This window comes from Bombina bombina, chromosome 6, assembly GCF_027579735.1.
Source record: "Bombina bombina isolate aBomBom1 chromosome 6, aBomBom1.pri, whole genome shotgun sequence".
NCBI classification, from domain to species: domain Eukaryota; kingdom Metazoa; phylum Chordata; class Amphibia; order Anura; family Bombinatoridae; genus Bombina; species Bombina bombina.
In genome coordinates this window covers 730,954,510-730,981,868 of record NC_069504.1, presented here as the reverse complement: position 1 = coordinate 730,981,868, position 27,359 = coordinate 730,954,510, and the positions used below count along the sequence as shown (strand labels likewise).

The 27,359-nt window shown below is 40.3% G+C and overlaps 1 protein-coding gene across 1 annotated transcript in view; it reads left to right on the top strand.

The window, feature by feature from the left end:
- The window catches only part of LOC128662238 (gastrula zinc finger protein XlCGF57.1-like), a 111,633-nt gene that overhangs the window by 13,840 nt on the left and 70,434 nt on the right, over nt 1–27,359 (top strand). The window contains exon 2 of the mRNA XM_053716062.1: nt 20,084–20,162. Within this exon, the coding sequence (XP_053572037.1) occupies nt 20,138–20,162 (25 nt within the window). The 5' untranslated portion in view covers nt 20,084–20,137. The remainder of the gene's footprint in view (nt 1–20,083; nt 20,163–27,359) is intronic.

The window sequence follows — 27,359 nt, the reverse complement described above, 5'->3', positions numbered from 1 at the left end:
GTGTTGCAGCAAAGCCAAGCAAGCTGAAATTAATCAGTTTAACCAGACCTGATCTGTCTAGCAGATTTCAAAGGAACAAGATCTTCCTGTCTATAAATCAGTCCAGATTGGAATGCATAGAAAGAACTGTTTGCAGAAAAATGCAAGTGAAGTCTGTGTTGTGTGATTATTTTATTAGGTTTATAATGCTGTTTAGCAAATGTTTTTGTTAATTTAACTTAGTTTAATTATATATTCTGTGTTGTGTGATTATTTTATTAGGTTTATAATGCTGTTTAGCATTTAGAGTCTTCATTTCAAAGCTTTAAAAATAATGTATTAGGTGTTACTTATGACAATTTTGATAGGGGCATGGAACCTATCTCCCTCACTTCCCATTGACTTACATTATAAACTGGGTTTCAATTTACAACGGTTTCGATTTACAACCATTCCTTCTGGAACCTAACCCTGGCGTAAACTGAGGGCTACCTGTATATATATTCATATTGTAATTTGTTTATGAACTTGCAATTGGGGTTTGAGAAGGCGCTTACAGCATTTAGGTTAGATTAAATTAATTATTGCGGTAATACAGAGTTTGAAAGGTAATTTTCATAAGTTCCAATATCTATTGGGGTCACACCGTGATTAAAAATGATAAAAAGGTGAATTACATAAATTACAATATCTGCTTAAGCTCGCACAATTCATCAACAATTAATAGAGATTTTTACTGAAGTTAAAAAGGTTATTTATTTGGACACATAAAAGATTCTATAGAATTCATCAACAACAAAAAATATCAACATAATATATAAGAATAAAAATTAATACGAATTGACTCAAATTGATTATTCTAAATCCTGGTAGGACAAAACCTAAAAGAATGAAAAGTCAGTTTGCAAACTTTGTCTTTCTCATATTAAATTCTTATTTGGGTTTGAAATTCTGGGGCTGAGTTTCTTAGATTTACTTTTTATGGTCATTGATATTTACCGCTAGGGTAGATTACCGTGGGTGTGCTTTTTATAGTCACTGATGTGTTTTCGTATATAGAAATCAAATGCTTGAGGCGTGAGCCATCATCGTTAGTCCCTTCTATTTGTGTATAGATTTGTGTTCTCACCTCTTGTACTAATATGATTGCTGGCTTCAGGATAATCTTTTGTGGTGTTCTTACCTCTCTCTCGTTGTGGCGGGTTACCAATTTCCACTCGCTCCTCTGGTCGGTTAGTGTGACGTCACTCACTGCCGACTTCTGTTTATAATACTTGCGCAAGTACTGTTTTTAACCATTTTCTCCAACCTTTTACCAGCTTCTCTGGATTCGGTCTGTTTTCACTCTGCGTTTAAGTACATAGTACGCAGAGGCTCGACCTTCCTTGTTTTTCCGCTTTGCTGTATTTTGGAATTACAGATTTTTTTCAACACCTCCAAATACACTGCCAAATCCAGTGTCAAACTGTTACAGATCCACGTGTTTCACCCCCTTCAGTGCTTTCTCAAGATACTCTGTGTCAGCTTGGCTCCATTTTTAAATACCCCACTCTTCATTCTGATTGGTTCTCCCTATTACATTTTTTGACAATGTTTAAAGGGATCCAGAACCTTATTTGTTCAGTCCTTTCTGTAATGCACACCTTAGCCCATTTTTACCTATGTATTTATTTGTCCATTTGAGTCGATTTTAAACAATCTTCAAATGATACATAGATGATATTATTATTAATATTATTATTATTATCTGGAAGGGGGATACAGAATCACTAGAAGAGTTCTTTTTGGAAATGAATAATAACGATAGAGGTCTCACTTTCACTTACAATAAAATAAAAGAGAAAATCACTTTTTTAGATCTTGATATAATGGTACAAGAAGAAAATCTTATAACCAAAACACATTTTAAGCAAGTTGATAGTAACAGCTATATACATGCATCAAGTTGCCACTATGACAAGTGGAAAGAGAATATACCGGTAGGACAGTGTCTCAGAACTAAGAAAAATTGTACAAGAGTGACTAACTTTGAGGAACAAATTGTAATGTTGTAGAATAAAGTTAGAGAACGGGGATATACAGAAGAAAATATAAGCAATGCAGTGGTTAGAGCAAGAAATACAGATAGGGAATCCCTTTTGGAATATAGGCGTAAACAAATACAAAATCCAAATGGATGTAATGTCTCATTTATTACAGAGTACAGTGATGATAATATGGTAATAAGAAAAAAAAATAAGGAAACACTGGCATTTATTGAAAAATGACCCAATTTTGGGAGATAAATTGCCCCCTATCTCAGAATGGTCTTTAAAAGGACTGCAAATTTTAAGGGGTTATTAGCTCCAAGTGAGTTTAAAAAGAAAAAATGTAGAAACGCAAATAATGAAAAGGATTTGTTAGGAAATGTTGTTAAAGGTTTTTTTTTTTCCCTGTGTAACATGTAGAGCTTGCAGGTATAGTAAAGAAAAAGAAAAAAATTGCTATTCCCGGTTCAGAGAGAGAATATATATACCATCCAGGATACCATTAGATGTAGTAATAAAGGGGTCATTTATATGCTACAATGTACATGGGATTTATTCTATGTAGGTGAAACGACCAGTATGCTCAGGGATAGAATTAGAGAGCACCTATGCAATATCGAAAGAGGGAACTTTGACACACATTTATATTTGCATTTTAAAGAGAAACATAGTACTAATATAAAGGACCTAAAATATTGGGGTCTCTGTAAAGTACAACATGACTGGAAAGGAGGCAATTTTGAGAATAAACTCCTTAAAAAGGAGGTTGAGTTTATTTATAATTTTAATACATTATTCCCAAACTAGTCCTAAAGCCCGTGTACACGGGCCAATTTTTGCAGTACAGCGGTTCCATCCCTTGCTCTCTCTCTATCCCCCCTCTCTTCTGCTCTCTTTTGCTCTTTCTCACTCTCCCTCTCTTTTGCTCTCTCTCCCCCCTCTTTTGCTCTCTCTCCCACCTCTTTTGCTCTCTCTCCCACCTCTTTTGCTCTCTCTCCCACCTCTTTTGCTCTCTCTCCCACCTCTTTTGCTCTCTCTCCCACCTCTTTTGCTCCCCCCTCTTTTGCTCTCTCTCTCCCCCTCTCTTTTGCTGTCTCTCCCCCTCTCTTTTGCTGTCTCCATTCCCCCTATTTTGCTCTCTCTCCCCTTCTTTTGCTCTCTCCCCCCTATTTTGCTCTCTCTCTCCCCCCTATTTTGCTCTCTCTCTCCCCCTTTCTTTTGCTCTCTCCCCCTTTCTTTTGCTCTCTCCCCCTTTCTTTTGCTCTCTCCCCCTCTTTTTTGCTGTCTCCATTCCCCCTATTTTTCTCTCTCTCCCTCCCCCTCTTTTGCTCTCTCTCCTCTTTCTTTTGCTCTCTTTCCCTCCTCTCTTTTGCTGTCTCTCTCTCCCCTTTCTTTTGCTCTCTTTCCCCCTCTATTTTGCTCTCTCTCCCCACTCTCTTTTGCTTTCTCTCCCCCTCTTTTTTGCTGTCTCCATTCCCCCTATTTTTCTCTCTCTCCCTCCCCCTCTTTTGCTCTCTCTCCTCTTTCTTTTGCTCTCTTTCCCTTCTCTCTTTTGCTGTCTCTCTCTCCCCTTTCTTTTGCTCTCTTTCCCCCTCTATTTTGCTCTCTCTCCCCATCTCTTTTGCTCTTTATCTCCCCCCTCTATTATGCGCTCTCTCTCTCCCCCTCTCTTTTGCTCTCTCTCCCCTCTCTTTTGCTCTCTCTATCTCCCCTGTTTTGATCTCTTTCTCTCTCCCCTTTCTTTTGCTCTCCCTCCCCCTCTCTTTTGCTGTCTCTCTCCCTCTCTTTTGCTGTCTCTCTCCCTCTATATCTCCCCTCTTTTGATCTCTCTCTCTCTCCCCTTTTTCTCTCCCTCCCACTCTGTGTTGCTGTCTCTCTCCCCCTCTTTTGCTCTCTCTATCCCCCCTCTTTTGATCTCTCTCTCCCCTTTTCTTTTTCTCTCCCTCCCCCTCTCTTTTGCTGTCTCTCTCCCTCTCTTTTGCTGTCTCTCTCCCTCTATATCTCCCCTCTTTTGATCTCTCTCCCCTTTCTTTTTCTCTCCCTCCCACTCTGTTTTGCTGTCTCTCTCCCTCTCTTTTGCTCTCTCTATCTCCCCTCTTGATCTCTCTCTCTCTCTACTTTCTTTTGATCTCCCTCTCTTTTGCTCTCTCTATCTCCCCTCTTTTGATCTCTCTCTCCCCTTTTCTTTTTCTCTCCCTCCCCCTCTCTTTTGCTTTCTCTCTCCCTCTCTTTTGCGCTCTCTCTCTCTCTTTCTCTTTCTCCCCTCTTTTGATCTCTCTCTTTCCCCTTTCTTTTTCTCTCCCTCCCCCTCTCTTTTGCTGTCTCTCTCCCTCTGTTTTGCTCTCTCTATCTTCCCTCTTGATCTCTCTCTCTCCACTTTCTTTTGATCTCCCTCCCCCCTCTCGTTTGCTGTCTCTCTCCCTCTCGTTTGCTCTCTCTATCCCCCCTCTTTTGAGCTCTCCGCACGGCCTCGAACGGCCCGTCCATGCCACACCCGGTCACGGCCTGCCCGGCCCATGTCACGCCCGGCGGCCCGTCACGCTACTCACTCTGAGGTCTGCAGTCTTGAAGGCCAGGTGTGTTTGTCTTCGCGTGCAGTCTCTACTGCGCATGACCACTTCGGACAAACACATTTGGCCTTTTATTATATAGGATGAGCTGAACTCGGAGATGGATATTGCCCCATTCCTAGTTTGAGAAGTTTTTAGCTAACAGTAATTATAAATAATTATAAATAAATAAATATAAAGATTTTTAAAAGTAAAAAAGTTTTCTATGAGGCTTTATAAACCATTCTGGTAGTTTTATAATGATTAATCTGAATTTTATTCATTTTAGTATTTAGGGTCTAATATAAAGGTTTTAAAAGTGTTTTTAAAATGTCTTAAATATATTCCTAATGTTATAGATTTTAGTCACACAAAGCTGTAGTGAATTATATATATATAAATCAAAGTGGCAAGTAATTGTTTAAATTGACTCAAATGGACAAATACATACATAGGTAAAATGGGCTAAGGTGTGCATCATAGAAAGGACTGAACAAATAAGGTGCTGGATCCCTTTAAACATTGTCAAAAAATGTAATAGGGAGAAGAACCTATCAGAATGAAGAGTGGGGTATTTAAAAATGGAGCCAAGCTGACACAGAGTATCTTGAGAAAGCCCTGAAGGGGGTGAAACACATGGGTTTGTGACAGTTTGACACTGGAATTGGCAGTGTATTTGGAGGTGTGGAAAAAATCTGTAATTCCTAAATACAGCAAAGCGGAAAAACAAGGAAGGTCGAGCCTCTGCGTACTATGTACTTAAGTGCAGAGTGAAAACAGACCGAATCCGGAGAAGCTGGTGAAAGGTTGGAGAAAACGGTTAAAAACAGTACTTGCGCAAGTATTATAAACAGAAGTCGGCAGTGAGTGACGTCACACTAACCGACCAGAGGAGCGATTGGAAATTGGTAACCCGCCACAACGAGAGAGAGGTAAGAACACCTGAAAAGATTATCCTGAAGCCAGCAATCATATTAGTACAAGAGGTGAGAACACAAATCTATACACAAATAGAAGGGACTAACAATGATGGCTCACGCCTCAAGCATTTGATTTCTATATACGAAAACATATCAATGTTACCATATTACCATATTATAGCTATAAAGTATGGGAATCTGCACAATATAAAGTTTAGGAGTCTGCACAATATAAAGTTTGGGAGTCTGCACAATATAAATTTTCGGAGTCTGCACAATATAAATTTTCGGAGTCTGCACAATATAAATTTTCGGAGTCTGCACAATATAAAGTATAGGAGTCTGCACAATATAGAGTATAGGAGTCTGCCCAATATAAAGTATGGGAGTCTGCCCAATATAGAGTATGTGCAATATCCCTATTGCTATTATATATAAACTTTATGTTTAGTTTTGTAGTTATTCCTATTTATGCAGCTTGCAATGGGTAATGTAAGCTGATACCTCTTAGGAATAACATATGAGATAATAAAGGTATAAGTGAGTATATTGTCACAGGTATTCAGGATAGCATATACTTGGACAGAAATGACTCACAAACTTGGAGTTAGATAATTGGGCTTAGTAGCATTCTCTCACAGAACTCACTCAATTCAGGATTCCAATATTAAATTCAGTTTGATAGTTAATATTGAGATAGGGCATAATAAGCTGTATGAATGAGGTAGTTGATAGACTAATGGTTAATAAAGAGTTAAAGTTTCCAGTTCTCACAATATCCCAATAGGTATGTGATGTATTATTAGGCTTCTCCAAAGGTTAACCAGATATAAGGAAATATAGACAGTTCATATGTACAGATAACCCTTATATATTTATCAGTCTCTTAATGTAGTTTGGTTCAACATATACAGGTATTACTACACAGGTACTTGCGTGAGATGTCAATCCGGAGAATGCTCAAACTTAGTCTGTGAAGCTGCGGTATCCAGATGCGGTAAGTTGAGTTCAGAGGAACGCTGTTCTGAATCAGTGAGAGCTGTGTTGTGAAGCGCTGCAGCGAGCTGTGTTACAAGGAGGAGCGATATCCCACTTCCGTTCCTGCAGAACGGCTTGTGTGCTGATGTCAGCAGATAATCTGAGAGAATGTTTGTATCTACGGCAGGGGTTTTGGTATGAGAAAAAGAGAGTGAGTAAATCAAGTTGATTTCCTATTGATGGAATTGACAATAGTATATATTCCAAAAACGTCCCCTTTGATAATGGATTTTATCCTTAAGTTAAAATAGATAGAGTTTAAGTTAGGAGTAAGGCAACGAACACAGCAGTAATTCATGTACCCTACTTTTGCAATTATCAAGCAACCTGAGATGGCTTGAGTACCTCCTTAAATAGGAGTTGCCGTATCTTAATACCTGAACCTTAAAGGGACAGATAATACCATAAATGTTCTAATAGAAGAGCTAGATATCTGACAGTATGGGAGTCTGCCCAATATAGAGTATGGGAGTCTGCCCAATATAGAGTATGGGAGTCTGCCCAATATAGAGTATGGGAGTCTGCCCAATATAGAGTATGGGAGTCTGCCCAATATAGAGTATGGGAGTCTGCCCAATATAGAGTATGGGGGTCTGCCCAATATAGAGTATGGGAGTCTGCCCAATATAGAGTATGGGAGTCTGCCCAATATAGAGTTTGGGAGTCTGCCCAATATAGAGTTTGGGAGTCTGCCCAATATAGAGTTTGGGAGTCTGCACAACTCACCTATATCAGGTCTGCTGCTATGTCTCACACTGCACTAGAGCTCAGCAAGGGGGAGAAAAGTCTAGAGAGGAATGCAGTAACTATTTACATTGAGCTATAACGAACAGTGACACCTAGAGGTAGAAATGAAAAGTGCAGGCACAAACCACCAGGATGATCACTTCCTCCCGGCACTGCATGTGAGACACTCAGAGCGATGGTGGAGACTGGAGAGTGCACCTCATGATAAGGAGATGGCTCTTTAATTTTGCGCCCCTAAGAATTATGCGCCCAAGGCAACCTCCCCTGTGCCCCCCCACACTATGCCACTGAATATCAGTGACCATAAAAAGTAAATCTTAGAAACTTGGCCCCAGAATTTCAAACCCAAACAAGAATTGAATATAAGAAAGACAAACGGCTAGATTACGAGTTTTGCGTTATGAGCGGACACTAACTTGCACGTTAGTGTCACCACTCACTTCCCAAAAGTGCTGGTATTACAGGTTTACAAAAACCCGGCGTTAACAGGCAAGAAGTGAGCGTAGAGCAAAATTGTACCCCATACCGCACTCCAATACCAACGCTGCTGAAAGCTGCGGTAACCTGGTTTTACGTGCTCGTGCACGATTTCCCCATAGACATCAATGGGGAGAGCCGACTGAAAAAAAGTCTAACACCTGCAAAAAGCAGCGTTAAGCTCTGTAACGCAGCCCCATTAATTCCTATGGGTAGTGTATATATATAAAAAATCAAAGTGGCAAGTAATTGTTTAAATTGACTCAAATGGACAAATACATACATAGGTAAAATGGGCTAAGGTGTGCATCATAGAAAGGACTGAACAAATAAGGTGCTGGATCCCTTTAAACGTTGTCAAAAAATGTAATAGGGAGAAGAACCTATCAGAATGAAGAGTGGGGTATTTAAAAATGGAGCCAAGCTGACACAGAGTATCTTGAGAAAGCCCTGAAGGGGGTGAAACGCATGGATCTGTGACAGTTTGACACTGGATTTGGCAGTGTATTTGGAGGTGTGGAAAAAATCTGTAATTCCTAAATACAGCAAAGCGGAAAAACAAGGAAGGTCGAGCCTCTGCGTACTATGTACTTAAGTGCAGAGTGAAAACAGACCGAATCCGGAGAAGCTGGTGAAAGGTTGGAGAAAACGGTTAAAAACAGTACTTGCACAAGTATTATAAACAGAAGTCGGCAGTGAGTGACGTCACACTAACCGACCAGAGGAGCGATTGGAAATTGGTAACCCGCCACAATGAGAGAGAGGTAATAACACCTGAAAAGATTATCCTGAAGCCAGCAATCATATTAGTACAAGAGGTGAGAACACAAATCTATACACAAATAGAAGGGACTAACAATGATGGCTCACGCCTCAAGCATTTGATTTCTATATACGAAAACATATCAGTGTTACCATATTACCATATTATAGCTATAAAGTATGGGAATCTGCACAATATAGAGTTTGGGAGTGTGCACAATATAAAGTTTGGGAGTGTGCACAATATAAAGTTTGGGAGTGTGCACAATATAAAGTTTGGGAGTGTGCACAATATAAAGTTTGGGAGTGTGCACAATATAAAGTTTGGGAGTGTGCACAATATAAAGTTTGGGAATGTGCACAATATAAAGTTTGGGAGTGTGCACAATATAAAGTTTGGGAGTCTGCACAATAGAGTATAGGAGTCTGCACAATATAGAGTTTGGGAGTCTGCACAATATAAAGTATGGGAGTCTGCACAATATAAAGTATGGGAGTCTGCCCAATATAGAGTTTGGGAGTCTGCCCAATAAAGAGTTTGGGAGTCTGCCCAATAAAGAGTTTGGGAGTCTGCCCAATAAAGAGTTTGGGAGTCTGCCCAATAAAGAGTTTGGGAGTCTGCCCAATATAGAGTTTGGGAGTCTGCCTATTATAGAGTTTGGGAGTCTGCCTATTATAGAGTTTGGGAGTCTGCCCAATATAGACTTTGGGAGTCTGCCCAATATAGACTTTGGGAGTCTGCCCAATATAGACTTTGGGAGTCTGCCCAATATAGAGTTTGGGAGTCTGCCCAATATAGAGTTTGGGAGTCTGCCCAATATAGAGTTTGGGAGTCTGCCCAATATAGAGTTTGGGAGTCTGCCCAATATAGAGTTTGGGAGTCTGCACAACTCACCTATATCAGGTCTGCTGCTATGTCTCACACTGCACTAGAGCTCAGCAAGGGGGAGAAAAGTCTAGAGAGGAATGCAGTAACTATTTACATTGAGCTATAACGAACAGTGACACCTAGAGGTAGAAATGAAAAGTGCAGGCACAAACCACCAGGATGATCACTTCCTACCGGCACTGCATGTGAGACACTCAGTGAGAGCGATGGTGGAGACTGGAGAGTGCACCTCATTATAAGGAGATGGCTCTTTAATTTTGCGCCCCTAAGAATTATGCGCCCAAGGCAACCGCCCCTGTGCCCCCCCACGCTATGCCACTGAATATCAGTGACCATAAAAAGTAAATCTTAGAAACTTGGCCCCAGAATTTCAAACCCAAACAAGAATTGAATATAAGAAAGGCAAACGGCTAGATTACGAGTTTTGCGTTATGAGCGGACACTAACTTGCACGTTAGTTTCACCACTCACTTCCCAAAAGAGCTGGTATTACAGGTTTACAAAAACCCGGCGTTAACAGGCAAGAAGTGAGCGTAGAGCAAAATTGTCCCCCATACCGCACTCCAATACCAACGCTGCTGAAAGCTGCAGTAACCTGGTTTTACGTGCTCGTGCACGATTTCCCCATAGACATCAATGGGGAGAGCCGACTGAAAAAAAAGTCTAACACCTGCAAAAAAGCAGCGTTAAGCTCCGTAACGCAGCCCTATTGATTCCTATGGGGAAACAAAATTTATGTTTACAGCTAACACCCTAACATGAACCCTGAGTCTAAACACCCCTAATCTTACACTTATTAACCCCTAATCTGCCGCGCCGACACCTACATTATACTTATTAACCCCTAATATGCCGCTCCAGACATCGCCACCACTATAATAAACATATTAACCCCTATACCGCCGTACTCCCGCATCGCAAACACTAGTTAAATATGATTAACCCCTATTCTGCCATCCCTAACATCGCCGCAACCTACCTACATTTATTAAACCCTAATCTGCCGCCCCTAACATCGCCACAACCTACCTACATTTATTAACCCCTAATCTGCCGCCCCCAACTTCGCCGCCACTATTCTAAATTTATTAACCCCCTAAACCTAAGTCTAACCCTAACACCCCCTAACTTAAATATAATTAGAATAAATCTAAATAAAAATTACTGTCATTACCTAAATAATTCCTATTTAAAACTAAATACTTACCTATAAAATAAACCCTAAACTAGCTACAATATAACTAATAGTTACATTGTAGCTAGCTTAGGGTTTATTTTTATTTTACAGGTAAGTTTGTATTTATTTTAACTAGGTAGATTAGTTAGTAAATAGTTATTAACTATTTACTAACTACCTAACTAAAATAAATACAAATTTACCTGTAAAATAAAACCTAACCAGAGTTACACGAACACCTAACCTTACACTACAATTAAATAAATTACATTTATTAAATACAATTACCTAAATTCCAAAAAAAAACCCACTGAATTACACAAAATAAAAAACAAATTATTAGATATTTAAACTAAATACACCTAATCTAAAAGCGCTATCAAAATAAAAAAAGCCCCCCCCCCCCCCCGAAATATAAAAAAACCTCTAGCCTAAACTACCAATAGCCCTTAAAAGGACCTTTTGCAGGGCATTGCCCCAAAGAAATCAGCTCTTTTACCTGTAAAAAAAAATACAAACAACCCCCAACAGTAAAACCCACCACCCACACAACCAACCCCCCAAATAAAATCCTAACTAAAAAAAACTAAGCTCCCCATTGCCCTTATAAAGGCATTTAGCTCTTTTTCAAGTGCCCAAACCCTAACCTAAAAATAAAACCCACCCAATAATCCCTTTATAAAAACCTAACACTAACCCCCGAAGATCCACTTACAGCAGGGGTGTCAAACTCATTTTAGTCGCGGGCCATTTTCCATACAAGTACAACCCACGTGGGCCGCACACTACCTACATATCTTGTCATTGCTAAACAGTGCAGTGGCATTTGCTATAACTGTATACATTTCAAAACATTGTGTTCTGTAACTCCAAATTAACTTACTCTGGCTTAAGGAAATGTGCTCTAATGCTTTTAAGAAGGTGAGACACACGCTCCACGTGCGACCCACTGTTTATAATAGTGATAGACATACCTGTTGTACATAATATAAAATAATAAATACATAGAAATATATATAAAGTATGTGATTTTAGTTAGAGAGAAAATGATGGAAAGGAATGGACAGAAATGATGTGGGAAATCAGTGCTACCATAGTAATGAACTGCATGTGTTAAAGAAATCATTATGCACTTATCTGTCTTTCTTTCATGTAATTAGCAAGAGTCCATGAGCTAGTGACGTATGGGATATACATTCCTACCAGGAGGGGCAAAGTTTCCCAAACCTCAAAATGCCTATAAATACACCCCTCACCACACCCACAATTCAGTTTTACAAACTTTGCCTCCTATGGAGGTGGTGAAGTAAGTTTGTGCTAGATTCTACGTTGATATGCGCTCCGCAGCAAGTTGGAGCCCGGTTTTCCTCTCAGCGTGCAGTGAATGTCAGAGGGATGTGAGGAGAGTATTGCCTATTTGAATGCAGTGATCTCCTTCTACGGGGTCTATTTCATAGGTTCTCTGTTATCGGTCGTAGAGATTCATCTCTTACCTCCCTTTTCAGATCAACGATATACTCTTATTTATATACCATTACCTCTGCTGATTTTCGTTTCAGTACTGGTTTGGCTTTCTACAAACATGTAGATGAGTGTCCTGGGGTAAGTAAATCTTGTTTTCTGTGACACTCTAAGCTATGGTTGGGCACTTTATTTATAAAGTTCTAAATATATGTATTCAAACATTTATTTGCCTTGACTCAGAATGTTCAACATTCCTTATTTTCAGACAGTCAGTTTCATATTTGGGATAATGCATTTGAATCAATCATTTTTTCTTACCTTAAAAATTTGACTTTTTTTCCCTGTGGGCTGTTAGGCTCGCGGGGGCTGAAAATGCTTCATTTTATTGCGTCATTCTTGGCGCGGACTTTTTTGGCGCAAAAAATCTTTTCTGTTTCCGGCGTCATACGTGTCGCCGGAAGTTGCGTCATTTTTTGACGTCCTTTTGCGCCAAAAATGTCGGCGTTCCGGATGTGGCGTCATTTTTGGTGCCAAAAAGCATTTAGGCGCCAAACAATGTGGGCGTATTATTTGGCGCCAAAAAATATGGGCGTCGCTTTTGTCTCCACATTATTTCAGTCTCATTTTTTCTTTGCTTCTGGTTACTAGAAGCTTGTTTATTGGCATTTTTTCCCATTCCTGAAACTGTCATTTAAGGAATTTGATCAATTTTGCTTTATATGTTGTTTTTTCTCTTACATATTGCAAGATGTCTCACGTTGCATCTGAGTCAGAAGATACTTCAGGAAAATCGCTGTCTAGTGCTGGAACTACCAAAGCTAAGTGTATCTGCTGTAAACTTTTGGTAGCTATTCCTCCGGCTGTTGTTTGTATTAATTGTCATGACAAACTTGTTAAAGCAGATAATATTTCCTTTAGTAATGTACCATTGCCTGTTGCAGTTCCCTCAACATCTAAGGTGCAGAATGTTCCTGATAACATAAGAGATTTTGTTTCTGAATCCATCAAGAAGCCTATGTCTGTTATTTCTCCTTCTAGTAAACATAAAAAATCTTTTAAAACTTCTCTCTCTACAGATGAATTTTTAAATGAACATCATCATTCTGATTCTGATGACTCTTCTGGTTCAGAGGATTCTGTCTCAGAGATTGATGCTGATAAATCTTCATATTTATTTAAAATGGAATTTATTCGTTCTTTACTTAAAGAAGTACTAATTGCTTTAGAAATAGAGGATTCTGGTCCTCTTGATACTAATTCTAAACGTTTAGATAAGGTATTTAAATCTCCTGTGGTTATTCCAGAAGTTTTTCCTGTTCCTAATGCTATTTCTGAAGTAATTTCCAGAGAATGGGATAAATTGGGTAATTCATTTACTCCTTCTAAACGTTTTAAGCAATTATATCCTGTGCCGTCTGACAGATTAGAATTTTGGGACAAAATCCCTAAAGTCGATGGGGCTATTTCTACCCTTGCTAAACGTACTACTATTCCTACGTCAGATGGTACTTCGTTTAAAGATCCTTTAGATAGGAAAATTGAATCCTTTCTAAGAAAAGCTTATCTGTGTTCAGGTAATCTTCTTAGACCTGCTATATCTTTGGCTGATGTTGCTGCAGCTTCAACTTTTTGGTTGGAGACTTTAGCACTACAAGTAACAGATCATGATTCTCATAATATTATTCTTCTTCTTCAGCATGCTAATAATTTTATCTGTGATGCCATTTTTGATATTATCAGAGTTGATGTCAGGTTTATGTCTCTAGCTATTTTAGCTAGAAGAGCTTTATGGCTTAAAACTTGGAATGCTGATATGGCTTCTAAATCAACTCTACTTTCCATTTCTTTCCACGGTAACAAATTATTTGGTTCTCAGTTGGATTCCATTATCTCAACTGTTACTGGTGGGAAAGGAACTTTTTTACCACAGGATAAAAAATCTAAGGGTAAAAACAGGGCTAATAATCGTTTTCGTTCGTTTCAACAAAGAACAAAAGCCTGATCCTTCATCCTCAGGAGCAGTTTCAGTTTGGAAACCATCTCCAGTCTGGAATAAATCCAAGCCTTCTAGAAAGGCAAAGCCTGCTTCTAAGTCCACATGAAGGTGCGGCCCTCATTCCAGCTCAGCTGGTAGGGGGCAGGTTACGTTTTTTCAAAGAAATTTGGATCAATTCTGTTCACAATCTTTGGATTCAGAACATTGTTTCAGAAGGGTACAGAATTGGTTTCAAGATGAGACCTCCTGCAAAGAGATTTTTTCTTTCCCGTGTCCCAGTAAATCCAGTGAAAGCTCAAGCATTTCTGAATTGTGTTTCAGATCTAGAGTTGGCTGGAGTAATTATGCCAGTTCCAGTTCTGGAACAGGGGATGGGGTTTTATTCAATTCTCTTCATTGTACCAAAGAAGGAGAATTCCTTCATACCAGTTCTGGATCTAAAAATATTGAATCGTTATGTAAGGATACCAACGTTCAAAATGGTAACTGTAAGGACTATCTTGCCTTTTGTTCAGCAAGGGCATTTTATGTCCACAATAGATTTACAGGATGCATATCTGCATATTCCGATTCATCCAGATCATTATCAGTTCCTGAGATTCTCTTTTCTGGACAAGCATTACCAGTTTGTGGCTCTGCCGTTTGGCCTAGCTACAGCTCCAAGAATTTTTACAAAGGTTCTCGGTGCCCTTCTGTCTGTAATCAGAGAACAGGGTATTGTGGTATTTCCTTATTTGGACGATATCTTGGTACTTGCTCAGTCTTTACATTTAGCAGAATCTCATACGAATTGACTTGTGTTGTTTCTTCAAGATTGTCACAATCATTCCCTTCGGTAGCCTTATGCATGGAAATTCTAGGTCTTATGACTGCTGCATCGGACGCGATCCCCTTTGCTCGTTTTCACATGCGACCTCTTCAGCTCTGTATGCTGAATCAATGGTGCAAGGATTACACAAAGATATCTCAATTAATATCTTTAAAACCGATTGTACAACACTCTCTAACATGGTGGACAGATCACCATTGTTTAATTCAGGGGGCTTCTTTTGTTCTTCCGACCTGGACTGTAATTTCAACAGATGCAAGTCTCACAGGTTGGGGAGCTGTGTGGGGATCTCTGACGGCACAAGGAGTTTGGGAATCTCAGGAGGTGAGATTACCGATCAATATTTTGGAACTCCGTGCAATTTTCAGAGCTCTTCAGTCTTGGCCTCTTCTGAAGAGAGAATCGTTCATTTGTTTTCAGACAGACAATGTCACTACTGTGGCATACATCAATCATCAAGGAGGGACTCGCAGTCCTCTGGCTATGAAAGAAGTATCTCGAATTCTGGTTTGGGCGGAATCCAGCTCCTGTCTAATCTCTGCGGTTCATATCCCAGGTATAGACAATTGGGAAGCGGATTATCTCAGTCGCCAAACGTTGCATCCGGGCGAATGGTCTCTTCACCCAGAGGTATTTCTTCAGATTGTTCAAATGTGGGAGCTTCCAGAAATAGATCTGATGGCGTCTCATCTAAACAAGAAACTTCCCAGGTATCTGTCCAGATCCCGGGATCCTCAGGCGGAAGCAGTGGATGCATTATCACTTCCTTGGAAGTATCATCCTGCTTATATCTTTCCGCCTCTAGTTCTTCTTCCAAGAGTAATCTCCAAGATTCTGAAGGAATGCTCGTTTGTTCTGCTGGTAGCTCCGGCATGGCCTCACAGGTTTTGGTATGCGGATCTTGTCCGGATGGCCTCTTGCCATCCGTGGACTCTTCCGCTACGACCAGACCTTCTGTCGCAAGGTCCTTTTTTCCATCAGGATCTCAAATCCTTAAATTTAAAGGTATGGAGATTGAACGCTTGATTCTTGGTCAAAGAGGTTTCTCTGACTCTGTGATTAATACTATGTTACAGGCTCGTAAATCTGTATCCAGAGAGATATATTATAGAGTCTGGAAGACTTATATTTCTTGGTGTCTTTCTCTTCATTTTTCTTGGCATTCTTTTAGAATTCCGAGAATTTTACAGTTTCTTCAGGATGGTTTAGATAAAGGTTTATCCGCAAGTTCTTTGAAAGGATAAATCTCTGCTCTTTCTGTTCTTTTTCACAGAAAGATTGCTAATCTTCCTGATATTCATTGTTTTGTACAAGCTTTGGTTCGTATAAAACCTGTCATTAAGTTAATTTCTCCTCCTTGGAGTTTGAATTTGGTTCTGGGGGCTCTTCAAGCTCCTCCGTTTGAACCTATGCATTCATTGGACATTAAATTACTTTCTTGGAAAGTTTTGTTCCTTTTGGCAATCTCTTCTGCCAGAAGAGTTTCTGAATTATCTGCTCTTTCTTGTGAGTCTCCTTTTCTGATTTTTCATCATGATAAGGCAGTGTTGCGAACTTCTTTTGAATTTTTACCTAAAGTTGTGAATTCTAACAACATTAGTAGGGAAATTGTGGTTCCTTCATTATGTCCTAATCCTAAGAATTCTAAGGAGAAATCATTGCATTCTTTGGATGTTGTTAGAGCTTTGAAATATTATGTTGAAGCTACTAAGTCTTTCCGAAAGACTTCTAGTTTATTTGTTATCTTTTCTGGTTCTAGAAAAGGCCAGAAAGCTTTTGCCATTTCTTTGGCATCTTGGTTGAAATCTTTAATTCATCTTGCCTATGTTGAGTCGGGTAAATCTCTGCCTCAAAGGATTACAGCTCATTCTACTAGGTCAGTTTCTACTTCCTGGGCGTTTCGGAATGAAGCTTCGATTGATCAGATTTGCAAAGCAGCAACTTGGTCCTCTTTGCATACTTTTACTAAATTCTACCATTTTGATGTATTTTCTTCTTCTGAAGCAGTTTTTGGTAGAAAAGTACTTCAGGCAGCGGTTTCAGTTTGAATCTTCTGCTTATGTTTTTCATTAAACTTTATTTTGGGTGTGGATTATTTTCAGCAGGAATTGGCTGTCTTTATTTTATCCCTCCCTCTCTAGTGACTCTTGCGTGGAAAGATCCACATCTTGGGTAATCATTATCCCATACGTCACTAGCTCATGGACTCTTGCTAATTACATGAAAGAAAACATAATTTATGTAAGAACTTACCTGATAAATTCATTTCTTTCATATTAGCAAGAGTCCATGAGGCCCGCCCTTTTTTTGGGGTGGTTATGATTTTTGTATAAAGCACAATTATTCCAATTCCTTATTTTATATGCTTTCGCACTTTTTTATCACCCCACTTCTTGGCTATTCGTTAAACTGAATTGTGGGTGTGGTGAGGGGTGTATTTATAGGCATTTTGAGGTTTGGGAAACTTTGCCCCTCCTGGTAGGAATGTATATCCCATACGTCACTAGCTCATGGACTCTTGCTAATATGAAAGAAATGAATTTATCAGGTAAGTTCTTACATAAATTATGTTTTTTCTTTTTAATAACGTATGTTTTAATGTATGTGCATCCCTAACAGTAAGCGCACTCGCTCTTTAAGTAATAAGCATATTATAATTAATATTTTTCATGGAGGTGGCGTGGGCCGCACAAAATTATGTTGAGGGCCGCATGAGGCCCGCGGGCCGCAAGTTTGACACCCCTGACTTACAGTTTTGAAGAGTGGACATCCATCCTCAACAAAGCCGGGAGAAGTCTTCATCCAAGCCGGCAGAAGTGGTCCTCCAGACTGGCAGAAGTCTTCATCCATACAGCGCGGAGCGGCTCCATCTTCAAGACATCCGGAGCGGAGCATCCTCTTCTTACAGCGGCTCTTCTGGAATTAAGTTTCCTTTAAATGACGTCATCCAAGATGGTGTCCCTTGAATTCCGATTGGCTAATAGAATTCTATCAGCCAATCGGAATTAAAGGTGAAAAAATCCTATTGGCTGATGCAATCAGCCAATAGGATTGAGCTTCAATCCTATTGGCTGATCCAATAGGATTGAGCTCGCATTCTATTGGCTGTTCCAATCAGCCAATAGAATGCAAGCTCAATCCTGGTTCTGGATGAAGACTTCTGCCCTTCTGGAGGACCACTTCTGCCGGCTTGGATGAAGACTTCTGCCGGCTTGGATGAAGACTTCTGCCGGCTTCGTTGAGGACTTCTTGCCGCTTGGATGAAGACTTCTCCCGGCTTCGTTGAGGATGGATGTCTGGTCTTCAAGACTGTAAGTGGATCTTCGGGGTTTAGTGTTAGGTATTTTTAAGGGTTTATTGTGTGGTTTTTATTTTTAGGTTAGGGTTTGCACACTTGAAAAAGAGCTAAATGCCCTTTTAAGGGCAATGCCCATCCAAATGCCCTTTTCAGAGCAATGGGGAGCTTAGTTTTTTTTAGTTAGGATTTTATTTGGGGGAGTTGGTTGTGTGGGTGGTGGGTTTTACTGTTGGGGGGTTGTTTGTATTTATTTATTTTTTACAGGTAAAAGAGCTGATTTCTTTGGGGCAATGCCCAGCAAAAGGCCCCTTTAAGGGCTATTGGTAGTTTAGTTTAGGCTAGGGTTTTTTTTTAATTTTGGGGGGCTTTTTTATTTTGATAGGGTTATTAGATTAGGTGTAATTAGTTTAAATATCTGATCATTTCTTTTTTTATTTTGTGTAATATAGTGGGGGGTGTTTGTAATTTCAGTTAATTGTATTTAATTTAGGTAATTTATTTAATTGTAGTGTAAGGTTAGGGTGTTAGTGTAAGACAGGTTAGGTTTTATTTCACAGGTAAATTAGTATTTATTTTAGCTAGGCAGTTAGTAAATAGTTAATAACTATTTACTTACTAGTCTACCTAGTTAAAATAAATACAAACTTACCTGTGAAATAAAAATAAAACCTAAGATAGCTACAGTGTAACTATTAGTTATATTGTAGCTAGCTTAGGGTTTATTTTATAGGTAAGTATTTAGTTTTAAATAGAAATTATTTAGTTATTAATAGTATGTTTTATTTAGATTTATTTTAATTATATTAAAGTTAGGGGGTGTTAGGGTTAGATTTAGGTTTAGGGGTTAATATGTTTATTATAGTGGCGGCGATGTCCGGAGCGGCAGATTAGGGGTTAATAATTTAATTTTAGTGTTTGCGATGCGGGAGGGCCTCGGTTTAGGGGTTATTAGGTAGTTTATGGGTGTTAGTGTACTTTTTAACACTTTAGTTATGAGTTTTATGCTACAGCTTTGTAGCGTAAAACACATAACTACTAACTTTAGATTGCCGTTTGCCCTGAGGAAACCCCTATGACGCTGTGGTTGCATGGGGGGGGGGGGAAACGCGTGTCGGCAGTGACGTACCTGGAGGTTGATGTGTTCGCTTGCAGACAATATTGGCGTCTCTAATATCACGCTGTTTTTTGGCATTACTCCAAAGTGTATTTCTCATTTGCTTAAACACCTGCCAGACTGTGGATACAGGCACTTGCTTAAACCAAGTCCGTTGCAATCAACTTCGGCACTATGAAGGAGGATAATGCCTGAACGGTTGTATACATTTGCTGGCATAAGTACTGTAATCTTTCCCTTTGATGGATACAATGTGTAGAAAGATTCTCACAGCTTAAAAGCAACAACTGCCTTAAAACACATGGATACATTTTGGAACTCTCACTTGTCAGTTTGCTTTCACTTTTGTATGAATGTGTGATTTGTCTCCTCTGCATTTTGTAGCTGCAGCTCTAACTTGTCCATGCGATATACGCAACACGCAACAGTGTATTCACATAAGCTTTTTAAAGACATATTGTGACTCGCTTTGGGTCTGTATACATAGATCCTTTAACATTGTATTTCATGACACCTAATACCGTTCCTTAAATGGTGGTGCCCGGCAGTACCCCCCATAGTATGATGCTGCAGCGATCAGGGGTGATGAGGTTAATTGGCTTTGTGCATATCATATCTTTATGAATTAAAGCCAACAAGTTTTCCCTTTATCTTATCAAACCACATATGACATTTTCCTTTGATTGATATTATTTGTATAGCATATTTTCCTTTTTGGGTATGAAATATTTTAGCATGTGTTATATATTTTTTATTTTGAAGAATGATGCATTTTTCTTTAACCTACACTTCACAGAATAATTTACCTTTTCTTTAGGTCCAGCCTTCCTGAAAGACAAAAAGGTCAGAACATTTACAGTTGGATGGAGTGATGGAGAATAAGCATGTTGCTTATGGTAAATGAAAAAGATAACTTCTTTAATTTATTATAAATATTTTTTTTTACTTTTGTGATTATCATGTATTTTAGAATTAAAGATTCTCTGATTCCACTTCCATAAAATGTGTTAGAAAATAGTTACATCATAGGTTAAAGGGACAGTCTGCACCTTAGTCATCTTAAAGTATTACCTTATACACTGTGTGCAGAATTATTAGGCAAATGAGTATTTTGACCACATCATCCTCTTTATGCATGTTGTCTTACTCCAAGCTGTATAGGCTCGAAAGCCTACTACCAATTAAGCATATTAGGTGATGTGCATCTCTGTAATGAGAAGGGGTGTGGTCTAATGACATCAACACCCTATATCAGGTGTGCATAATTATTAGGCAACTTCCTTTCCTTTGGCAAAATGGGTCAAAAGAAGGACTTGACAGGCTCAGAAAAGTCAAAAATAGTGAGATATCTTGCAGAGGGATGCAGCACTCTTAAAATTGCAAAGCTTCTGAAGCGTGATCATCGAACAATCAAGCGTTTCATTCAAAATAGTCAACAGGGTCGCAAGAAGCGTGTGGAAAAGCCAAGGCACAAAATAACTGCCCATGAACTGAGAAAGTCAAGCATGCAGCTGCCAAGATGCCACTTGCCACCAGTTTGGCCATATTTCAGAGCTGCAACATCACTGGAGTGCCCAAAAGCACAAGGTGTGCAATACTCAGAGACATGGCCAAGGTAAGAAAGGCTGAAAGACGACCACCACTGAACAAGACACACAAGCTGAAACGTCAAGACTGGGCTAAGAAATATCTCAAGACTGATTTTTCTAAGGTTTTATGGACTGATGAAATGAGAGTGAGTCTTGATGGGCCAGATGGATGGGCCCGTGGCTGGATTGGTAAAGGGCAGAGAGCTCCAGTCCGACTCAGACGCCAGCAAGGTGGAGGTGGAGTACTGGTTTGGGCTGGTATCATCAAAGATGAGCTTGTGGGGCCTTTTCGGGTTGAGAATGGAGTCAAGCTCAACTCCCAGTCCTACTGCCAGTTTCTGGAAAACACCTTCTTCAAGCAGTGGTACAGGAAGAAGTCTGCATCCTTCAAGAAAAACATGATTTTCATGCAGGACAATGCTCCATCACACGTGTCCAAGTACTCCACAGCGTGGCTGGCAAGAAAGGGTATAAAAGAAGAAAATCTAATGACATGGCCTCCTTGTTCACCTGATCTGAACCCCATTGAGAACCTGTGGTCCATCATCAAATGTGAGATTTACAAGGAGGGAAAACAGTACACCTCTCTGAACAGTGTCTGGGAGGCTGCGGTTGCTGCTGCACGCAATGTTGATGGTGAACAGATCAAAACACTGACAGAATCCATGGATGGCAGGCTTTTGAGTGTCCTTGCAAAGAAAGGTGGCTATATTGGTCACTGATTTGTTTTTGTTTTGTTTTTGAATGTCAGAAATGTATATTTGTGAATGTTGAGATGTTATATTGGTTTCACTGGTAAAAATAAATAATTGAAATGGGTATATATTTGTTTTTTGTTAAGTTGCCTAATAATTATGCACAGTAATAGTCACCTGCACACACAGATATCCCCCTAAAATAGCTATAACTAAAAACAAACTAAAAACTACTTCCAAAAATATTCAGCTTTGATATTAATGAGTTTTTTGGGTTCATTGAGAACATGGTTGTTGTTCAATAATAAAATTAATCCTCAAAAATACAACTTGCCTAATAATTCTGCACTCCCTGTATTAAGCTGCAAATAGCCTCCTGCACGCTCTTCTATACCATGCAGCAGGAATGGTAAAAAAAAGTTATGTTAAAAGGAATATAGTTTCTGGCCACTTTGAAATGGCTGCCATGCTCCGATTAAAACAGGGTCCAAGAGTGACATTGAGGGATGCAAATTATTATTTATTCATGATTATACTACGAGACTCACTGGTTAATTAGAGCAACTTCCACAGCTTGGTTGCATTAACTTCTTATCATTTATCTTACCAACTACATTAGCTCACACACCCATAAACCCTCAACCTTATTAACTCCTAAACATAAACCCCTATTTGATTAAAGGGTTATGAAAGTCAAAATTAAACTTTCATGATTCAGATGACATTTCTTTCATACAGGCGGTGAGAGTTCACAATCCATTACTCCTGGGAATTACTCTTCTCTACCACTAGGAGAAGGCAAAGATTCCCAAACCCCAAGAGCCCTATAAAAACCCTCAAACATACCTCATTCTTTACTTTGCCTCTGCTGGAGCTGTTTGAAGATGTGAATTTGATCCTTCAGAGAAAGGGGTTTTCAGTCTTTGTTGAGGTCCGGTTTCTCTTCAGAGTACAGTGTTTGTCAGAGATATGTATATGGGGTATGGTTTATGATTCATTTTTACACCTCCATGGGAAATTTCTCATAACCTTGCCGTAATTGGTTGCAGGGATTTGTCTTTTGCCTCCCTTTACGGATCTACAATATACTCCTATTTCTTAACCTCTGTTGATATGTTTTAGTACTGGTTTGGCTGTCTGCTGCTTATTTACTGGCTGACGAGTGTCTATTGGTAAGTATAATTTATGAAACATTTTAGACACTCTATAACTATGTTATGGGCACTTTTTAAGTTTGTGTGTGTGTGTGTGTGTGTGTGTGTATGTATATATATATATATATATATATATATATATATTTCTCCTACATTGGTGTATCCAGTCCACGGCTTCATCCTTACTTGTGGGATATTCTCAATCCCTACAGGAAGTGGCAAAGAGAGTACACAGCAGAGCTGTCCATATAGCTCCCCTCAGGCTTCGCCCCCAGTCATTCTCTTTGCCGCTCTAACTAGTAGCTCCTCCACGGGGGTGGTAAAGAGTATGTGGTGTTTAGTTGTAGTTTTTTATTCTTCTATCAAGAGTTTGTTATTTTAAAATAGTGCCGGCTTGTACTATTTACTCTGAAGCAGAAAGTGATGAAGATTTCTGCTGAGAGGAATATGATTTTAGCACCAGTAACTAAAATCCATTGCTGTTCCCACGCAGGACTGTTGAATACCAGAGAACATCAGTTGGGGGGAACAGTTTGCAGGCTTAACTGCTTCAGGTATGATCAGTCATTTTTCTAACAAGACCATGTAATGCTAGAAAACTGTCAGAAATTCCCTCAGGGATAGGTAAGCCATTTTTCTTAGACTCTGTATAAAATGATGGCTTATATTAAGGGCTCTATGCTGGTTGACACTATTGTGGGCTTAATCGATTGCTTTTTAGCATGTTTTCACTATAAATAAGGTGTTTTTTCAGACTTTAAAACACTTATGGGGTTTAATTTGCGCCTGGCACTTATTTGGACACCTAATCTAGTCAGAAAGGCCCCTCCACTCTGGAATGAAGAGGGAGGAGGCCTCATTTTCGCGCCTCAATTGCGCAGTTGTTTTGACTAGGCAGTTCATGCAGCTTCACCTGGGGAGTCCAGAGGCATCAGAAAGGACTTCAGAGAGGCTTATTTCCTACTTAAATAATCCCTAAGGAAGGTAAAAGCCACAGTAGAGGCTGTGGCATTGTACTGTAGTGTTTTTAACCGGTTAACTGCTGTTATTAGCTCCGGTTTGGGCATTAAGGGGTTAATTGGTATGAAAATTTGTGTGCAATCTTTTCAAAGCATTAAGACACTGTGGTGAAAATTTCATTAAAATCAGATGTTTATTTGATGGTTTTTTGATGTTTCAGTAATAAAGTGTGCACTTTTATTATTTAAAGACACAGTAACGTTTTTGTCAAAAATAATTTTTATTGCATTGAAGTTCTGTTTAAGTCTGTCAAAGATGTCTGACCCTTCAGATAGCCTATGTTCTGTATGTTCAAAGGCCAAGGTGGTTCCCCCATTAAATTTATGTGTGAAGTGTGCCATAGCGTCCAAACAGCTTAAGGACCGTACAATCACACTTAAAGATATAGCCCAAGATGATTCTTTAGCTGAAGGTAGTGAGGATAGCCCGCTATTCCCTCCTTCTGTGTCAACACCAGCTATGCCCGCGCAAGCGATGCCCAGTACATCTAGCGCACCAATTGCTATTACTATGCAACAGTTAGCGGCAGTAATGGATAATTCTCTCGCAGCATTTTTATCCAAACTGCCAGCTTTTCCAAGGAAGCGTGATTGCTCAGTTTTAAATACAGAAAATGAGCAAGCAGACGCAGAGGATAATTTATCTGTAGTGCCCTCACATCAATCTGACTTGGCGGTGAGGGAGGGCCTGTCTGAGGGAGAAATTTCTGACACAGGAAAAGTTTCTCAGTAGGCAGAGCCTGATACCATAGCATTTAAATTTAAGCTAGAACACCTCCGCGCCCTACTTAAGGAGGTCCTAGCTACACTTGATGATTGTGACCCTTTGGTGGTCCCAGAAAAATTGTGTAAAATGGACAAATTCTTAGAGGTCCCATTACACACTGATGCGTTTCCGATACCTAAGAGGGTGGCGGATATCGTGACTACGGAGTGGGAGAAGCCAGGTGTACCTTTTGTTCCCCCTCCTATATTTAAGAAAATGTTCCCAATTGTTGACCCCAGAAGGGACGCGTGGCAGACGGTCCCTAAGGTAGAGGGGGCAGTTTCAACTCTAGCTAAGCGCACGACTGTACCAATAGAAGACAGTTGCGCTTTCAAAGACCCTATGGATAAAAAATTAGAAGGTTTACTTAAGAAAATTTTTGTTCAACAGGGTTTTCTTCTTCAACCAATTTCTTGCATTATTCCTGTAACCACTGCTGCGGCTTTTTGGTTTTAGGAACTAGAAAACTCGCTCCAGAAGGAGACTTCTTATGATGAAGTCATGGACAGAATTCACGCCCTGAAGTTGGCTAATTCTTTCATTACAGATGCCGCTTTGCAGTTAGCTAAATTAGCAGCAAAAAAATCTGGTTTCGCAATCGTGGCGCGCAGAACGCTTTGGTTAAAATCTTGGTCGGCGGATGTGTCGTCCAAAACAAAATTGCTTAATATTCCTTTCAAGGGTAAGACCCTATTCGGGCCAGAGTTGAAAGAAATTATTTCAGATATCACTGGGGAAAAGGGCCATGCCCTTCCACAGGATAGACCTTTCAAAGCTAAAAATAAGTCTAATTTTCGTTCCTTTCGCAATTTCAGGAACGGACCGGCTTCTACCTCTACAGCCACTAGGCAAGAGGGTAACGCATCACAGCCCAAACCAGCATGGAAGCCATTGCAAGGCTGGAACAAGGGTAAACAGGCCAAGAAGCCTGCTGCTGGTACCAAGACAGCATGAAGGGGTAGCCCCCGATCCGGGACCGGATCTAGTAGGGGGCAGACTTTCTCTCTTTGCTCAGGCTTGGGCAAGAGCTGTTCTGGACCACTGGGCACTAGAAATTGTCTCTCAGGGGTATCTTCTAGAATTCAAGGACCTTCCTCCAAGGGGAAGGTTCCACATGTCTCGCTTATCTTTAGACCAGATAAAGAGACAGGCATTCTTACATTGCGTAGAAGACCTTTTAAAAATGGGAGTGATACACCCCAGTTCCAACAGCAGAACAAGGATTTTACTCAAACCTGTTTGTAGTTCCCAAAAAGGAAGGAACTTTCAGGCCAATTCTGGATTTAAAAATCCTAAACAAATTCCTCAGAGTTCCATCATTCAAAATGGAAAACCATTCGGACAATTTTACCAATGATCCAGGAGGGTCAATATATGACTAACGTGGACTTAAAGGATGTGTACCTGCATATTCCTATCCACAAAGATCACCATCAGTTCCTGAGGTTCGCCTTTCGGGACAAGCATTACCAGTTCGTGGCTCTTCCCTTCGGATTGGCCACTGCTCCCAGAATTTTCACAAAGGTGCTAGGGTCCCTTCTAGCGGTGCTAAGGCCAAGGGGCATTGCAGTAGCACCTTACCTAGACGACATTTTAATACAAGCATCGTCCTTTCACAAAGCAAAGGCTCATACGGACATTGTTCTAGCCTTTCTAAGGTCTCACGGGTGGAAGGTGAACATAGAAAAGAGTTCTCTGTCCCCGTTCACAAGGGTTCCCTTCCTGGGAACAATAATAGACTCGGTAGAAATGAAGATCTTTCTGACAGAGGTCAGGAAGTTAAAACTTTTGAACACTTGTCGAGTTCTTCAATCCATTCCTCAACCCTCCATAGCTCAGTGCATGGAGGTAATAGGACTAATGGTTGCGGCAATGGACGTGGTTCCCTTTGCTCGAATTCATTTAAGACCATTGCAACTGTGCATGCTCAAACAGTGGAATGGGGATTATGCAGATTTGTCTCCCCAGATACAAATGGACCAGAAAACCAGAGACTCACTCCTCTGGTGGTTGTCTCAGGGAATGAGTTTCCGCAGACCGGAGTGGATCATTGTCACGACCGACGCCAGCCTCTTAGGCTGGGGTGCGGTCTGGGAGTCCCTGAAAGCTCAGGGTCTATGGTCTCGGGAAGAATCTCTTCTCCTGATAAACATTTTGGAATTGAGAGCGATATTCAATGCGCTCCAGGCATGGCCTCAACTAGCGGAGGCCAAATTCATCAGATTTCAGTCGGACAACATGACGACTGTAGCGTACATCATTCATCAGGGGGGAACAAAGAGTTCCCTGGCGATGAGGGAGGTATCCAAGATCATCAAATGGGCAGAGGATCACTCCTGCCATCTATCAGCAATTCACATCCCAGGAGTGGACAACTGGGAAGCGGATTATCTGAGTCGTCAGACTTTCCATCCGGGGGAGTGGGAACTTCACCCGGAGGTTTTTGCCCAGTTAACTCAACTATGGGGCATTCCAGATCTGGATCTGATGGCGTCACGTCAGAACTCCCATGTTCCACGTTACGGGTCCAGGTCCAGGGATCCCAAGGCGACATTGGTTGATGCCTTAGTAGCGCCTTGGTCGTTCAATCTAGCTTATGTCTTTCCACCGTTTCCTCTTCTCCCCCGGCTAGTAGCCAGGATCAAACAGGAGAAGGCTTCGGTAATTCTGATAGCTCCTGCGTGGCCACGCAGGACTTGGTATGCAGACCTGGTGAATATGTCATCGGTTCCACCATGGAAGCTACCTTTGAGGCAGGACCTTCTAATTCAAGGTCCATTCGAACATCCAAACCTAGTTTCTCTGCAACTGACTGCTTGGAGATTGAACGCTTGATTCTAGCTAAGCGTGGGTTTTCGGAATCAGTTATA